The 18,709-nt window shown below is 44.8% G+C and overlaps 1 protein-coding gene across 1 annotated transcript in view; it reads left to right on the forward strand.

Moving 5' to 3' along the window:
• Positions 1–4,454: 4,454 nt before the first annotated feature.
• The window catches only part of col4a6 (collagen, type IV, alpha 6), a 28,875-nt gene continuing 14,620 nt past the window's right edge, over positions 4,455–18,709 (forward strand). The window contains exons 1-10 of the mRNA XM_068756116.1: positions 4,455–4,475; positions 7,400–7,477; positions 16,002–16,136; positions 16,306–16,350; positions 16,482–16,604; positions 16,700–16,762; positions 17,293–17,355; positions 17,624–17,659; positions 17,765–17,806; positions 18,539–18,634. Coding sequence (XP_068612217.1) covers positions 4,455–4,475; positions 7,400–7,477; positions 16,002–16,136; positions 16,306–16,350; positions 16,482–16,604; positions 16,700–16,762; positions 17,293–17,355; positions 17,624–17,659; positions 17,765–17,806; positions 18,539–18,634 — 702 coding nt within the window. The remainder of the gene's footprint in view (positions 4,476–7,399; positions 7,478–16,001; positions 16,137–16,305; positions 16,351–16,481; positions 16,605–16,699; positions 16,763–17,292; positions 17,356–17,623; positions 17,660–17,764; positions 17,807–18,538; positions 18,635–18,709) is intronic.

Consider the following 18,709-nt stretch of genomic DNA (forward strand, 5'->3'; position numbering starts at 1 on the left):
TGCAATGCAAAATTTGCGAAACACATTTCCCTTAAGCAACGAGCAGAATCGCATGCAGAACGTCCAGGATTCTTCAAGAGGTTTCTTTTCAGAATTAGGTCAGACAGATGGCCGTCAACATGAGTAGCCGGTGGGGGATCAATAATGGTATTCGTTGCATTTAAGAGGGGTCATTAATTCAATATATTCCCATCGCCGCTGCACTATGCGATGATGCTTGAGAGAGACTGATTTTGGGTGTGAGAGGTATTGCGTTGTGACACTGGATTTTGGTTCATGGGTTAATGTGGCTGCCAGTTGGGATGTGTGTTTCTCGTTCACTCGATTCATGTCACTGTGTGGTAAGAAATAGTGATGTTGAGATGAAGCGTCATGAGCAGGGGTCCCCTAACTACGGCCCGCCTTTGGTTATTATTTATTTCCTGACCTTTTTTTTTTGTGACAAAAGGGTTATTTGGTTATGTGTGGCTGTCTGGAAAATAATAAATGTTCAGGCACCCCTGCGATCGTCACAGGAAAAAGAGTTTGGGGACCCCTGCTCTTGTGGGTCAAGTTGGGTTCTGTCTTTCCCTGCTACTCCTGTAAAGAGTGTTGAGATGATGAAGAGAACTTTGATGATGATGAATATATTTATTAGATAGAATGTTGGAGTACAAGTACAGTCACACAGTAGCATGTATTACAGTACAAATACAGTCAAACATCCTGTCTAAGAGGAGCATTTCAAAAAAGCCCTTGCGGTCATGTTTCCGTTGAAAGTCCTTAGTACATAAATCATCGACATTTAACAATAAAAATAAAACCAATATTAAATTACTCAATTGATGCAAAATAACAATAAAATAAAAAGAATTACACCACAGATGCAAAATAACAATAAATTGTGATTTGTCGCTATAGAAATAAAATTGAATTAGATGCCTTTATTAGAACAATTCATCTTCAAAATAAGACGAGCGTCCCCCAACCATCCGCCTCAACTTGCCTTTTTCATGGAGCCATGAATCCGTGATGACAAATGTTCAGACACAAACAGTCCTGTGATTATTTTACATAACTTCCTGTCCCATTGTGGGCCCCGCCACCTTAAAGCGAATGTCTGTCAGTCGGCCACAGGAAATGGTTTGCATCAATTAAACACCCAGTGTCGGTTTAACTTTCATCATTGTTAACCGCAGCAGCGGCTTCATCCCAGATTCGTGTGGAGTAGCCGATGCCCCGCCTGAGGACCCCCAGCATTATGAAAAGCCCTTCATACGACGCCTCGCTTGTTATTTCCGCTGTGCTCGCGCGTGCCCGTGTCTCCGCTCTGGGTGGGCTGTCTCTGACAGCTTTACGATTTCGTAGAGACCTTCAAGGTGGACGTAGAAAGCTCGTCTCCAGCTCCCCCCTCTGGAGCGTCTGACCTGCAAGCGGATCTCCCACTGCCGCCCCGTCTGTCTTAGGTCGACCCGCCAGCATATCCGATTTCTCTCATTTTTCATTTTCTTCTGAGCTCCAGCCTGAGGATAAACTTCATAGTATATCTGCAAATGCATGAGGGGGGGGGGGTCGTAAAGAAAAAAAGTTTACCACATGACGCAGATTTGTCTCTCTCCAGTTGTATGAACAGGGATCGCAGAAGTCGGATGATGATGATGATGATTGCCTGGATGCTTGGGAAAAAAAGAAATCACGTTTATTAAAATTAAGTTCTTTCTGTAGCGTCTCGCTTAATAAACTTCCATCATGGTGTCGGTTCTTCCTCGTATAACAGCTCCCTCTCTTTTTTTTCCGCTTGCCCTTGAGCGTTATCCTCCTTTCTGCTTCTCCCATTCACAGCTTCAGGCTGTATTTTTTACTGGTTCCCATCAAAGTCTAATGGTCTGTATGTAACTCTGTTTGTTCTCTGGCCTTTCTCTCTGCCCCCCCCCCCCCTTGCATTCACATTCACATTCACACCGCCTGGGAGGAAGAAAGAGGTGGCCGGATCACTTCACAAACAGAAGTGTCATGGCGATATTTTAACCTCGCCGTGCTGCTTTAAGAGCTGATTGACTGGAGCGGGCGAGGTCAGGGCATCTCTGCTTTAGTATACCTGGAGTATAAATACTGCCTGCAGGCGCGTGCATGCAGACATGCTGAAGCAGCCGAGCTACGCGGCGCCTCATTGGCTCATTCACAGCCCGCGAAGGCGCAGAAAAAACTATTTCAAAGTAGCTTCAAGTGCATCGCGTGAGTGGCGGCTTTCTAGCAATGATCTGGTAACAGCCAGGCCTCGGTTTTATTTATTTAAAAAGAAGAAATAAAAATTCCCACTGTCATTGCTCAAAATAATAAATGCTGCTACCAAAGAAAAAAAAAAGAATCATTGGAGTAAAAAAATAAAATAAAGAGGTTTCCTTGAAAGTGCTGGACAAGTAGCAGCTGCGCTCATTTTGTTTTTGGGAGCCCTCACCATTTATGGGCTTTGCTGCGTGGTCGGATACTGTTTTAAAGTAGGTAATCTGTTTTATACAATTTTTTTCGAAAAAGTTAAGAGACTTCAGCTTCCGGAACACTGCGTGTGTCTTTGCCATTTTAGGGCATCGGGCTGTCTTCCCAGCCTGCGTCAACATTACAAGGTCATTACAAGGTCATCGTGTCGGAGGATTCTCTGGATCCAGCAGCCGGAGTTTGGAAGACAGAAGTCCAAATGTGTAGAAATGTGTGGGAAAGGGAAAAAGAAAAAGGATTTGGCCAGAAATGGAAAATATTTTGTGTTTATGTGGAAAGAAATTTATTTTATGTGTTTAACGGATTTAAAAAAGGTGACAATGAAGAAGGATTCCGCCCCCTGTGGTCGTAAAAAGGGGAACTGAAAGGTGCTGGTCATCCAAGAGAGATAAAGGCACGCCCCCCCCCCAGCGATGAGTCACAGCTCCGTATTTAAATCAGTGTTCAGTCCTTAACCACAACCAAAGGTTAATCACGCTTCTAATTTGTGCTTTTTTCTTTCTTTTTTTCAAGCAGTAACCAAAAATTTAATATTTATAGTTTAGCTGAAATATTTGTTTCAATTTTCATCACCAAACATTTAATAGAGGATTTTGTTGTGAAATTTACCAAGAAAATCTATTTGAAATTGAACTATTTCTTCAAATAATTTCTTTTTGGCCTAAACACAGTCTGAAACACTTTGAAAGAAAAAAGCGACAGACTGACAGAACGTGTGTGTGTGCCCCCCCCCCCCCCCACACACACACACACGGGACTAGCCCTACACTGCAGAAGTCTCGTCCATGACACCTGATTTGCGTCAGGCTTTTTAAGTACAGTAGATACACACACACACACACACACACACACACACACACTTCCAGATGACACGTGTGTGTGTCCAGATTACCGCTGCTGCTCTATTCACACCACCTCGACAAGGGGAAAGAAGCAGAGGAGTGCTGTGGGACCGCTTGTCAGTGGGCCTTCTGGTTGGTGCTAAAAATAGGTCCCTGTTGGCAGCAGTGGCTGGCAGTGCAAGGCGTTGTTTGGAGCGGCGGCGGGATACGGCGAGGTAACCTGAGGTGCGTGCCGGCTCAGCGATCCCGCAGCTTGTTTGGATCCCTTAGATAACCTGGAAATATAACGGCAGCCGCCTTTCAGCTGGTCTGGAACTAGTGGAGAGAGAAATCTGCTTTATTTTATTATTATTATTTGAATCTGTACTCTATTTGTTAGAGTTTAGTGAAACCCTTTCTTTAAACCAATCTGATAAATGTCAGGGCAGATTTTTGGGAGCATAAAAAAATAGTCCCAACCCAGAAAGTCCCGTCCTTACAGGGGTGAAAGCAAGAACGTAATCTTTACCACGCTATCATCCGGGTTCAATGCCTGAACTTACAGCCACACGCACACACGCACACGCACACACACACACACGCACACACACACGGCAGTGTTAGAGGAAGTTGATCTTTTCCTGCTCGACTGCAGGGACCGCACCGATCGGTTTACACCTTGGTGAAACCTCAAACCTTCGGCGCTGAAAGCAGGATGGAACCGTGTGACAAGTTTCTTTTGCTCCTCGAGGGTGCATATTCGGCTTGTGACGTTCAGACAAACACTCGAGCGCACACATTTGTGCAGATCCCCCTCGCCCCAAGGAACAGTTCGAGTAATTTAAGTAACTCTGCCATCCCTCTTCAAACGTCGGCGTCCTGTTTTTTTTTTAATCACTTGGAGCGTCACTAATTTCCGCTGTCTCTGCTAAGCTATAGATGAGCTACCTCCAGCGGACGGAAACACTTGCGAGCTTGTGTACAAGTATACACAAAAGCATGTACAGGCTGTTGTTGTGTTGGAGCACACACACCAAAGAGCGTGGAATAAACAGACGCAAACTGGAGCGCCGGAGACCCAAACACAGCTGGCGAGTCTCCTGCGGTGCGCTCAGGGTCACGGATGGACCAGAGGGGAGAAGGTGATGAGGGAGAGATATGGGGAATGGGATAGCAATGGTGAGGAAGAAAAGGGAGGATGACTAGAAGACCAAACAAGGCTGTTAGATAAAGTAAACTCTTATCTCCCGCTCCTCTTGTTTCTCCCCTTGAACCCGTTCCTCAAGGTCAGCTTCAGGTGAAGGTGAAATGTAATTCCCTTCTCCTCACGCAAACTCCGTAGACCACTTTGGGTTTGGGCAAATTATTTATGGATCTTTCCAGGCGAACTTTGGCTGCGTTTTAACTGGAGGTTCATTGAAGTTCTTTTATTAGCTTGTGATTGGTGGAATAACTCTTTTCCTGTAACGGTAGTTTAACTTTTAGATTCTAGGTTTGATCCGGAATTTGGCTCTTGCCTGGAAAAACATCTCTGAAACTGGCTTTGGTCATAAGAATCTCTTAAAGAAAGATCTTTATTTCCAACATATTCAGCAATAACTTTGAATAACTTGTAGTTTCAAGTTAATTAAAACATCGAATCCAGTCATTTATTTGTGTTCCGACACATTCACATTCATGTTCGTTACCCGGCAACGACCCGGCAACCCCATCACGCTAAATGTGAGGAATTCCACAACAAGCGAAGCGTTTAAAGCTTTATCGCACTTCTTCTTTGAAAACAAACCAGCCAACGAGTCACATCACGCTGTCGGGCTATAATTACGCAAAAAATATGTATCGTACTTTAGGTTGCTTTTAGACCCAACCTTCATCCGGATAACATCGGGAGGCCGTTTAGGAATGAGCAGGCAAGTCCAGACGCCGCCGCCGTGAGCTGCCGATCCGATGAAGAGCAAAGGGGGGGGGGAGGGGGTTTAAACAGACAGGTATTACAGATGGTGCGTACAGGAAAGTGTTTGGACAGTCAAGTGTGAGCAAACAGAAGAGTGAAGGATTTGGGAACGTTCGCTCTGGGCAACGCCGGGATGTCAGGGCGGGACACGGCGTGAAAACAGCATTGGATTCGGGAATGTGCCTGTTCCGTCACGTCGTGTCGGCTAATGATGCAAATTACGAGCGTCGTGCTGTTGTGTGTTTTTTCTCTTCTTCTCCGGTGTAGCCGTATCTGAAAGCGACACATGCCTAATCCTGTAGCGGGCTTTACATTCCTTTAACCTAATCCGGGCCTGGCCTGAACTTAAAAAGGGTCAGTTCAGCCAAATTACAAAGTGTCAGGCGGTCGCATCTTAAAGCAATGTGGCGATTTGGATGAAAAGCAGGCGTCTGTTCATGAGACACAGCCCTCTAGTGGCCAGAATGATGAGGTAACCAGGTAACACCTTATTATCCACGATGCAGTCATTTGTTGAAGCACTTATTGATCTTTACCTGATATTAAAAGGTCGATCGACTCGAATTTGCTTCGATTTTTATCTTCTTCTTCAGCCTCTTTGCCAACTTTCACTTGAGCTCCTCTCTCGCTCCTTTCTTTCCCATCCTCTTCCTGCCTTCTCTTTTCCCTCCATTAGCCCAAATGTTGCCTCTCTCTCTCTCTCTCTCGCTTGCCCTCCTTCTGTCATTGTGATAAGAGGAGTTGAGGAGATCAGAGGGAAGAAAGTTGGGACCAGCACCACTGACCTTTACCCTCCTCTCTCTCTCTCTCTCTCTCTCGTCTGTGCCAAGCACAATCTCTCCTCTTTCTCTTTTCCTTCTGCACCACATTCTCTCTGTCCGTTGCTCGCCGATCCTGCCTTCTCCTCAAACCGGCGGAAGATGGAGATACATTCAGTCCCTTCCTTATTTCCTCGGTCTGTCAAGCACACGAGGTTACGTTTTTACACGTCACACACTGATGGGTTGACCTTGACTCGTTTCCCCCCCAAACCGTGGACTCACATGGGACGGTTGCTCCCGTGTTCATGGAGGTGATAATTAGCTTGTTTATGCTAAACTCTGAGAAATGGAGAGATGAATAGCAAGACACTGCGTGATGACCGTCACCCCCCACCTAGACACCGAAGAAGTGGATAGACACCATGTCGTGTTTTGAAACTTTGAGTCACTCAAATGCCGGCTTATTAAAAGCTCCCCCTCTGCCTTTGACTCTAAAAGCACGGCGTGATGCTTGTTAGAGATCTTAGGAATGCCACCCGGCGCTCCCAAAGGGTTAATCTGGAGTTCACTCTGAGTTTATGAGCAACCAAATGTGCAACGATGCTGCGTTTGCGTTCGCCGAGCCCTCGGACAGGTTTCAATAGATACGAAATATAAACGTCGGGTTATTCTGAACATTTCTGAGTGTTGAACTAAATATATCACGTTAATATCGATGGCTCCCCTGGTGCCTTAATGTATTTCTGTACCCTCATTTTTCCTTATAAGGAGTCTGGAGCCTCTCACTGATGGTTGTCCTGGCAAAAAAAACAGGTTGTGAGTTACAGAACTTACTTTTTTTTTTTTGTCAGGGATTTCTGAAAAGGCCCTTTGGTTGAAAAGGTTTATCGCCACCGTCTGCTGCTGCAGTCGGCCCCACGGGGGTTAGATCCTGTAACTAAATAACAAGCTGAGGAAAGGAGACAGGTGTGAACGGTGGCGCAGGCACAAACTCACCTGTCCCCCCCCCCCCCCCCCCCCAAAACCACGGAAAAGAAGAGACTTTGAACATGTCGGATCAGCACAAACGGGACCAGGGTTCATTACCTACCGACCACGAGAGGACATGTTGTTGTTGTTTTTGTTGTAGATGCTGATCTTCAATCAACACCGAGAATCAGCTCTGATTCTCCTGTTCTAATTATTGATATTCTTTTTACTCATGAAGGGTTTCCGCTTTGAACCAAAGACACTCTTTGACGATTATTCTTTAGACTCGCCGACTACAGGCAAAATGGGACTGCAAATTCCAAAAAAATGTCTGCTCTGGGACATCAGCTCATATGTGACCTCTTACATGTCAAGAACGTCGTTGGTAATCTAGTGCTTTGTTTTTTTTTATTCTGCAGGGCACCGATCCTAATCAGCCGTGTGCAGGGCGGGACTGCAGCAGAGGATGCAAGTGCAACCCGGAGAAAGGCAGCAGGGTGAGTCGTGTCCCGTCAGCATGACGCCATCGGGATCGATTCTGTCCCTGCGTCGAACATGAAAGCAGCTTTAAGCACAGCTTGAGTTTTAAAAATTATTTCTTTTGATCACACGGATATGATCTCTATTCGACATGTGGCGTTTCAGACGTGCTTCAGCAGCCCCGTGTGTATAGATTGCTTAGTGATTCCTTCAGGGAGTGAATAAAGGCACGCACAAAAAAAGAAAAGAGAAACGGCGTCTTTAGGCGAGGAACTAATTTTCTTGTCAGCGCACCTAAAGAATTTAACATCATCCGTCATTTCTTACCGATGATTAAATAGTGTTGACAGGCTTGGAGATGATTTGCTTGTCAAAGAGGGATTGTATTGTAAATTGGGGGGCATCATTTGGTTTATGAATATTTTTATGAGCATTCGCTCAGACACCAACCAAGTTAAAAGTCTTAACTTCAAAATCTTACTGACGTACCGTACATAGCAAGTGGAGATAATTAGCTTCATTTACCAACAGGATCAAAAGATGAATTACTGCTGATGTTGTCTGGATGACTATTATTATGATTATATTTAGGTTTGTTTTAGAGCTGTATTCCATAATTGGCTCTAACCACAACAATTACAGCGCAAACGTGGTTATCAATTTTACTTTGTGGGATCAAAATGCGCAAAATTAATATTATCGTGTCTCGAAGGAGTCTTGAGTCCACCTGTTGAGGTAATAAATTATAACTTAGTTGGCTCATTTTCTCATAAACTTAATCTGACAGACTGTATTTCTTTTCGCCCCCTGCTGGTCTCCAGATAAACCGCAGGTTGGAGGCACGTTTAAGGTTCTCTTTCTTCTGTAGATTTGAGACTTGGTGATGTCTTGGTCTCATCATACATATAGTAGTAGTAGTAGTAGTATTAGTAATCGTTTTAAATGATAATACTCCTTCATACATGCTTTCTTCCTGTCGGCTGGCCATGATTTAGAGCTGACGGATGGGGGCTGTCCCGTTCTCTGATTTATCACTTAAAGGGATGGTTTAGTGGAAAGTTTCGAGGTGCTTCATATGTCAGTGTATACCCGCAGCATTCATAAACATTCCTACATTTAACTAGCACCCATAAATGCTTCATCTTCATCAGGATCAGAGCCGTTGAGGCTGTAAATAATAGTTTTTTTTTTATCTACTTTTTTTTTAAATAAAATGACAGCCTTTATGTGAAAGCGTCTTCAGGTGGAGACCTTTGTGTGTTCACCTCTGGCTAAAACCAGACGACCAGCAGCTCGGTCTCTTTCAGCCGGTAAGCCAACCCACAATTACTGTCTGACACAAGAAGCCTACACTTACATGCCTGCACAGTGACGACCGCCACATTACACCTGTGTGTACCTGAGGGTAAAATGATATAGCTCGGGTAATGTCCCGACCTCAGCAACCTCAATCTATAGGTAGATCACCTCCTTTACCTGTTTCTGTTGAGAGATATTTAAATATTTACTTATTTGTCTATTTTCAGTTTTAGTTTTGTACTCACGGGGTCGGAGACGGGTGAGGTACATTCATGGAAAAATGTATCTTAGTTTCAGAGCAGGAGGGACAATTATTTGTCGTGCTCTTTATATTTTAGCTTCTACATAAAATTTATAATTCATCGTCTCAGAAGGAGAAATTACTCTGAGATGCTCTGAAAACAAGAAACCGCTTCCATGGCAACCAATGGTCTTATTTGTAATAATAATTCTCTACATCCAATATTAAAAATTAAAGATATATTTAGATGATTCCAAACTCTATTCTTTCTGAATTCAGTGAAAGTTTCGGCCATCTTGCTCCTGCAAGAACTGCTGTAGCGTGTAATTTGCAGTCACAAACAGACCCCATAACGCCCGACATCAGATAAAGACCAGATGAGGCAACCCTTCACGGAGATAAAATATTCTCCTTTAATTCTTCCTCCAGGTGGTTTTGTTTGCTTTGGACCAGAATCAATCACCTCGCTCAGTTTCTCCTGTGCAATCCAAGAATATGGACAGAAATGACTTTTCACGCATGCCTTTTGGAATCTTTTGCGTAAAAAAAAAAAAAGATAACGAGCTGAATCAGACGCAGCATGTTACACAGAATGTCAGTTTAAAGGCGGCCTTATATGATTTTGGCAATGCTTTGTTGACGCCTGGGGGGGGTAAACCTTTTTTATTCTGCCAGTGCTTGTCGGGATAGGATAGGGTTGATCAAAAGTTTATCTCGTAAACGGATCAATCAGGGGCAATGATATCCACAGATAGAGATGGAGCGATTTGTTTCTGTTCAGATGTTTTATTCACGGAGGAAAACTGCAAGTAGTCAAGTTTGTAGAACAAAAAGTCGCATATTTACAGTTACAGAAAATTACAGATTCTTGTAAAAGTCTCGTCGAGACGATCGATACCAGACTGGAAACAGCTATTCTGGCTGTAAACTGTTCGAAAGCATCAGCGGGCGTAATAAAAAGAAAAGAAAGACGTGTGTCTTTCATTATTAATAGCCCAAGGGCTTCAGATTTTCAGCCCACGTGTTTTCACTTTCCTGACTTTATTATCTGTGTCATATTGGACCCATTAAGCCCAATAACATCCGCTCAACAAGGTAGCCCCCCCTCCCCGGGGTCAAAGGCCAGCTTTTCAAGTTAAAAACCGGTCAGGATGGACGTGTCTCATTCAATTTGACCCGATCTGTGTCAATCAGAGACAGAGAGCAGAGGCGGGGCTGCCTAATTCAAGGCTTATATTGTTATGTATAATAAAGAGACCAATCAGTATCATTAGTTGTTTTAGTTTAAACGCTGTTTAATCATGACGCTTCCGTATCTTAACATGTCATAAATAGTTTTCTTTTTTTTACTTTCGCATGCAATTAAGGAATTTAGATCATATTTCTGCGAATCCGAGAGATTCTTCCACCAGTATTTATAAAAACATTTATAAAAAAATACAAATAACAGATGAGAATGAGGCGCTCTCTCTCTCTCTCTCTCTTGCTTACTCCCAGACAACAAAGGAGGGGCAGAAATAAAGGATGAATAGAGAGAGAAAGAGAGACAGTGCGGCAGCCGGCCCTTTTAAAATACGATGGGGGGGTAATGTGATAGTGGTTGCGTGTCCCAGTGGGATGAGAAGATAAGGAAACGGAGATGAATCCCCTCGGAGGGGCCTCCTGATGAAAGACTGCATCTCTCTGAATGCCATTACTTTAATCCTGAGGCAGGTAGAGAGAGAGAGAGAGAGAGAGAGAGAGAGAGAGAGAGATTGGCAGAGTGCCTTTATGTCAAAACAGAAGAGGGAGAACGACAAAGACGAGCGAGATCGTGCAGAGCGAGCAAAGTTATTACTGCAGAAACTTCAGTCATCCGAAACGCGATTCAGTTTCTGCACACTACTGCCCTCACATGGCGAGTTGTGGAACCGTTATCAAGTTGTTCTTCACTGTCGTGCCAAAATAAAAGCACATTAATGCTGCATTAATGTGTAAAAATATATATATATATATATATATTTGTAATCAGCTGTAAAGGTAACGTTTTTTTCTTTTAGCAGAGCAGTTGAAAAGTTTACAAAATAAATAATGATAGTTCTTATGATTACTTTATATCAGTTTGTAATAAAATAATGTAATATGAAATTTTAGATACTTTCATTTTGAATATAAAGCTGAATTTTACTGGATATTTTATAGGCGTCAGCTCTCTGCAGGAATCAGTTCTCTTCTGGGTGATCTCATCGCTCGCGCTCTCTCTCACACACTCACACACACACACACACACACACTTAAACTGCAGGAATGCACATAACTGGTTATTATGATATTATAGGCTCTCATTATTTGATGCTATGATGTCGGCACAGTTATTTATGGCATTTCCCTGACACACACACACACACACACACACACACACACACACACACACACACCCATCGCTGAGACTAATACACACACTATAATTTATTGCTTTTTTCCCTTTGTCTGCTCATAATAGAAACTCTGTTATGAACTGTTAAACGTGCAGATGCTCAGCACCTTTAGGTCAAGCATTCTTTGGGATTAGCAATTATTTCTGTCTTTGTGTGTGTGTGTGTGTGTGGTGGGGGGGGGGGTATAATTCTTCCACACATACACCCCATATGTGCATTTTGTTTAAAGATAAATACACCTGAATGTGTGAATTGACAACTTGGAGATGAGACTCAACAACCAGTTATCTTTCTCCATCACTACTTGGGGGGGGGGGGGGAAGTCATCACATATGAGACGTCACTCACGCCTTTGATGTAGGCCCTCATTACACAGCCGGTGGGGGCCTCGACCTGCAGGTTGGGTGGGCGTCAGATCGTATCGGGAGGGAGTACAGCTTCCTGTGAGGGAAGAAAACCCGCTGTGTGTGCGGACTTTTGTTTTGAAGGACCAGAGGGAATGGAGGAGAGGAGTCCCACACTGCTGATGCAGACTCACACACTGATAGCGAAAGCAAGCACATCAGTAGATCAGGAATCTGAATCCCGGCTAACTAAACACAGCTGGGTCCAGCTTGTCTTCCACTCGGGTTGGTTTTTTTGGGGGGGCGTCTCGTCCTGTGTTGAAACAGAGAGAGGTGACTCTGACTCCAGATATTTGAGGTCGCTAATAAATGCAACTCACTTTTTGTAAACAAGACTTGCTGGTGGAAACACGGTGAGTCAGGATTAGTGCGTGAAGCCACAAACCCATCAAATGATGATGATGATGATGACCCATTAACCCATTAAAGCTCAAAATGTTTCACATTCAAATGACCAAACAAAAAAAAAAGCCAAAAAAGTTAACCGTTGCTCTTTTGAGTTTCTCCAGCTGTCCTACAGCTGATAAAACGCTGCAGCTTTATGACATCATCACCGTGGGACGGCGCGGCTAATGGGGCTTTTTTTTTATTGCAGGGGGGGGGGGGGGGGGGGGCTGGATGAAAGGAGAGAGCGGGCTGTGTAACAGCGGCCATCAAAGCAGAGAGGAGGGCTGGGAATCAGGACTTGTGTCTTCAGTTTTCTGAAGACACAAGTCCTGAGCTTCAGGCAGGTGAAAGGCATCAGCGTCAGAAGCCATTTTTTTTTTTTGTATCCATGGATGTGATTTATCCGAACGTTCCTGAGAAAGTCCACCTTGACATGCCTGCATGTGTTTCCGTCTCCTTCCGCCCCTCGCCTTCGATTGCGCTCCGAGATAAACGAAGGTGTTTGGGTTTGCGGTCTGACCGCTGGAGGAAATAGGAGGGGGGGGGGGGGATAAAGGCCAAACATTCCCATCTAGAGCGGCCGTTGCTCTGGTCCGTCTGTGTTGATGCTGGTGGAGCTGCAGGATCTCTGCTTAGTGTTTTCACTCATTTCATCTCGTTTCATCATCTTATTCTTTGATACCCTTTTATGTCGGGGGGGGGGGGCTTTGTGATCTGCCGAGTCAAATGTGTGTCTCCACGTGGATTGAGCTGTAATTGGGTTATCACACTGCCCCGCTGATTAAACTTGCACCCAAAGACCTAACAGTTGCACCCCCCCCCCCCCCCCACTCCTTCATCAGAGTCGTCCACTGAGTATGTGGTGTGACAGCTAAAATCTTCCCCCCTCGCATACTAGTTACTCAAAACAATACAGCCCGATAAATCCCCAGAGTGTGTGTGTGTGTGTGTGTTCGTGTTTGCTTGCAGATCAGACACACACACACACACACACACTGGTTTTCACGTGTCGCTAGAATCTGTCTGTCCAAGCACTCTCCACTGTCAGGAAGTGCGGTAGGCCGATGGGCGCAGAGAGTCCAGGGAGCTTAGCGTCCCAGAATAGGCCCCCATTGTGCCCTTTGTGCTGGGGGGGATTTGGGCCTACAATCTGACCAGTCTGCTGGAAGGTGATGAGGACGGAAGGTCTGGAGGACCCGACAGGCAGGCGTGCAAACACAGAGAGATGCCAACTGGCGAGGATGTCGGGCGACCCTGGTAGAGGAATAGTTTGATCGCTGACGGCTGCCCAACGACATAAATTTGCAGAATGTGACTATAAACCCTCCTCGGGAACCTCAGCGCTCACAGACAAAACCATAAATGAATTAAGCATATATTTTTTTTAGCAGAGTCATTTCGGACGGGCTTTCACGGCTACAGTTCCGATTTGAGATTTAAAAAGGGAGGGGATAAGTGCCTTCTCAGATCGGTTTGGGTTCTCTGGGATACCTGGATGATTCCACATGAACTGTATCTGGAGACACGTCTGTTCTGCTCATCGCCAATGAGAATATAAATGACTGATTTATACAAGAAGGGCTTTTTTTGAAAGACCTTTCGGGATTTGGCGAATTTTAACATCAAGTGCTTTTCAACAATTGTTATTTATTTTTTAAAGGCACTTGTGGTAAAATCACCAATTTATGTTGCAACAAAAATCATTTTATTCTTGGTGTCTTTAAACATTGCACTGATGACTTGTAAATTAGTCTTCTTGATAAACCTGTATAGACACTCAGGTCCACGAAGGCTGCTGACCTGCGTGTGGATCGCCACCTAGTGGGCATTTTGCAAATAGTCTCTTGTCCCAGTAAAACCTTGCTATTTCTTTTTTGACTTTATTCCTATTTCCACCATTTCATTCCTTTTCTTTTATCTCCACTCAGCTCTCTGATCTTCTCTGCAATTCCATGCCGTATTATCTAGGTGTCAAACCTGTCCGGTGGAGGGCCGAGACACTCCGGGTTTTCTTTCCAACCATCTCTCCAGCAGCTGATCTTACTAATGAGTTCCTTCTCTCAAATTGGAGCAGGTGTTGATAATTAAAATCACCTGCTTTAGTAACCGGCTGGAAGGAAAACCTGCAGCGTCTCGGCCCTCCACCGGACAGGTTCGACACTTTTAAAGCTTCAAAAACTCCCTTATCGTCTTCAAATACTCAAACATTAGTCGCTGAAGGCCGTTGCACTTAGTTGGTGTGAAGATGTGAAAAGAGAAACGTTTGAAAAGAGAGAGGGGAAGACCCCGCCGCCCCCTCAGGTGAAACCAGGTGTGAGCGAGCCAGACAGCTCCGGCAGGCGGCCTCTGCCTTGTTATCATCGCCCGCCTCGAGGCCACATGTGTGCTGGGAGCGGAGCTGAAGCCTGCAGGGAGACGGGTGGGGTCAAGGTCAATCCAGGATCCTTGTCCTGGTAAAGAAACGGGAACCACATGCATGTCTCAGTAACATTAGTCATTCCAAGTCACGGCTGATTTAAGATTAGTAGGATTATTATTAAACTGGGGTCAGAATGCAGGAGTTGTAAAATCCGTACATGTCATGCATTTGTTTAAATGTGTCCGATTTTCAACCCCCCCTCTCTGGTCCCAAATGTCCACATGCTATAAGAAAATAATGCTATAATCCCACATTATATATATTATTATATTAACCCTAACCCAGAATGCTCCATTTGATGCCCCCCCCCCCCCCCCGAAACACCTGTTAAACATTGTCTTTAACTGGTGTTTAAAGCCTTCTCACCCACGTGCCCCGATTCTAAATCAGTTGCTTTACAAGCTGAATGGGTTTGTGTCTGCAGGCAGAACCTCTATAGATGAATAGGTCCAGGTGTGAAGGGGAAAAGTACCTTTCTTTTTGTGTGTGTGTGTGTGTGTGTGTGCAACTAATAGAGGGGTTTGGAAACCTTTGCCTTGAGTGTAATGAAGGGTGTGCAACCTCTCTGTATATACATGTGTGTGCGCGTGTGTGTGTGTGTGCGTGTGTGTGTGCGTGTGCGTGTGTGTGTGTGTGCCATATAGTCTGCCACCTGTGAATGGGATCATGTTTGCAAACTCCTTGGGAAGTTTGCATTGTTTAAGGACAAAGTTAAGGGGATAGTTTAAGGTAAGGATGTTACGTGCAGGCATTTATATCTATAAGCACATCCATAAACACCTTTTATAAGTGTTGTGCAGCACCGGTTTACTCGTTATTTTCTGTGTCTGATGGTGTTTATGAGCTTGTGGGATAATGAAACAATATTTCTTACTATTTAAATTTGAGCAAAAGCAAAGAAATCAGGCTATTCAGTCCAACCTCGGCGAATCTAAAACCTCAAAATCTGACTTTCCTTTGCCACAAATGTCGACATCGGTCTGTGTCTCCTCCCCGCCGTCTGTATCTTCTCTCCCTACCCTGTGATGTTGCTTCAGGTACAAGTTAATGGAAGGTTTTCAGCAGTCGAATCATTCAATGCGAATGTGTGGTTTTCTTCACCTGCAGCTGTAAACCAGAGCAAACACATCTGCTGCTGTCATGTGGTTGAAAATAGTAGTGCATTTGTAATATTTAGAATAAAGACAGATTGGCTTCCAAAGGACTCTTGAATGACCTAATCTATATTTCGTTCTTCCGAGACTCGATTCAATCCATGGAGATCAGAGATGATCACTTTGATTTCGTTTGGAAAGTCCTCGCAGTGGGCGGCACGCTGTATCCTCGTCTGTCCTGCTTTGAAAAGTCACCGCTGTCTCTTGCCTCCACGCTCAGGGCCGTCCGGGGCCTCTCGGCGAAGTTGGTAGGGGTGGAGCGGAGGGGCAACGTGGGGTCCTGGGACACGCAGGCCCGAAGGGAGAGAAGGGCCACCTTGGACTGAAAGGACCGTCTGGCCCCAAAGGAGACAAGGTGGGGCTTTACGGATCCGAACGGATGCTCGGATCCTTCGAATACGTCAATACTAACTTGAAATGTGTCTCATGCTAAGCTAAAAAGCTCAAATTTGAGTCCATTCCCTGTAAACTGATCCAAGACCAGCTGTTTAAGATGAACGCTATGGGTTGTCTGTTTTACACAGGGACCTATGGGAGTCCCAGGGTTCCAAGGAAATGATGGCGTACCTGTAAGTGCAACCCCACCCCCCCCCCACCCCCCACACACACACACACACTCACACACACACAATGTGTGTATTTTTGGTGTTTTGAAGCTATTACATTAAAAGTCATCACCCTCCTCGCCTCCTCTTTGCAGGGTCACCCCGGTCTCGATGGTGGCAGAGGACCGCCAGGACTGGACGGTTGTAACGGGACCAGAGGAGATCCTGGACCGCCTGGATACGGCACATCAGGCTTACCCGGAGTACCCGGACCTCCTGTAAGCACTAACTCGTCAGTCGAGCGGTTCGAACCCCATCAATTAGAGAAAGCAGACGGATAGAAAGGTCCTGATTGTGTCGTTTCCCTCGACAGGGACCATTCGGGCCAAAAGGTCAGAAAGGAGATCCGCGATACATCTTTGAAGGCGGCACCACGGTGAGGCGTCGCACGAAGGGAGTCGGTGCATTTTACAAGGCCTGCTTCCCTCCTCTCGCAGTTTGAAGAACTGGCTGCAGTTTCCGCTTCTCATATTAGAAGACAAAAGAATTTTTATTCCAAGTTCTTGAATAATGTCCACAATGATTGTACAAAAGTGAGTCAGTGACATCACCAGAACATCCAGTACCCATCAGAGTCCGATCTGGATCCAGCTTGTAGTTCCTGGTTCTGATTCTGTTTGGTAATATTTGGCCAGCAGGTGGAGATGCAGTTAATTCAATGGCTCTTTTTTTATTTTAAATGTTGTGCATCAGTCTGTTTTTCTTCTTCTTCTTTGTTTATTCAGAGTTCACCAGGATTCCCAGGACCTGACGGTTACCCTGTAAGCTTTTCACTTTTTTCACCTTCAGATTTACCAACTTTGTGACAAATTAACTTTAAAGATTATGAACTGCATGCCCCCCCCCCCCCAATAATTACACTTGTGTGTAAATAACAGCATCGGTGGTTTTCCTTTTCCTCTGCAGGGCATCAGAGGTCCTGATGGTCCACCGGGTTCTGCAGGGCCGACAGGCCCCGAAGGATTTCCAGTATGTAAACCAGTTTATCCGTTTCTCTTCCGGTGACTGCAGCTTGTTATTTAATAGATGAGCGATGCTGTAAAAGCTTACGTTCGCAAATCAGCAAATAATATTGATTTTTTTTTGGATTTTTTTTTCTCAGTTTTAACAAACTGTAAAAATAGTCAATAGAGACAAATTCTGATGACAGATTATGATTAATTCAAAAGACTTTTATCTGTTTTGCTGTTTCCGACTTATCTCTGAAATTCATTCTGACTTTGTGATCTACGTTTAGGGCCAGCCCGGTCCTCCCGGTCCACCGGGGCAAATGGTAAGTATAGCAATATTTATTTAACCCTATTACGAGACAATAAATTGTGGTCGTGCAAGTTTATGCAGAAGCTTCACAATCTCTCACCCTGAGCGTTGTTTTCAGGGGAGTCGCAGCGATGGCTATCGAGGAGAACGAGGAGACAAGGTACGCCGTGCGGTTCTCATTTGTCTCATCTTGCACGAGAATTCTAGTCTGGCTCGTATCTGATGTCCCGCGGGCCATTGAGTCCCACCTGATAAACAACATGCAGTCAGATGCGATGGAACATGCAGAAGGAGAAGAAGATGTGTCTCTGTGTCAGATTGCCCCTGAGCGAGACGGCGGCTATTAAATATTTGTGTTTTTTTTTTTATCTCGGGCGCTGATTTGAGAGGAGCTCAGATACTTTGTGAAATCCCCAACAACAAGCCTCAAAGGATGAAACCAAACATGCGATGGTGTGAAATGTGTTTTAGTGTAGCATAACACAAAATTCAAATTGTGGAATCTGTTGACAGTTTTTAAAATTTTGTCTCCTGAGATTAAAATTTCTGCAGGATTGGCTGTTGGGTGTCTGATTTTGCAGAATCGTGAGTTTAAAACCGAAGAAAACGGATCCCTGAGCTCTCTCTTCTCCTTTTCTCCATCGCTTTGTAAAAAACTTCTTTACTCAGGCTGACTTTTCCGTTTCGGTAGTTTTTTTTTTTTTTTTTTATCATCATCCTCTTTCATCTCAGTTACTTCTTTTACCATCACCCCCATTACGAAGCTCAAAGGTCACCTTCAGGTTTGAGTGTAGGCCGATGAAACCGGATTCTTTACCTCTCTCTTCCTTCCTCTTTCTACCCCCCCCCCCACCCACCCCCCACGGTGTGTTATATGTCTTTCAAACTCCAGGGCGACGTCGGTCTTCCCGGACCAAGTGGTACTCCGGCTCCGGGCGACGGGTCACTGACCAGTGAACAAACCCTCACCATCTACAAAGGAGATAAGGTAACACCACACAACACACACACGGTGGTGGTTGTGATGGGGCTTCGGTATAAGAAGTCAAGGTCATCCAAAATC

The sequence above is a fragment of the Brachionichthys hirsutus genome, chromosome 23 (assembly GCF_040956055.1).
Source record: "Brachionichthys hirsutus isolate HB-005 chromosome 23, CSIRO-AGI_Bhir_v1, whole genome shotgun sequence".
Lineage (NCBI taxonomy): Eukaryota > Metazoa > Chordata > Actinopteri > Lophiiformes > Brachionichthyidae > Brachionichthys > Brachionichthys hirsutus.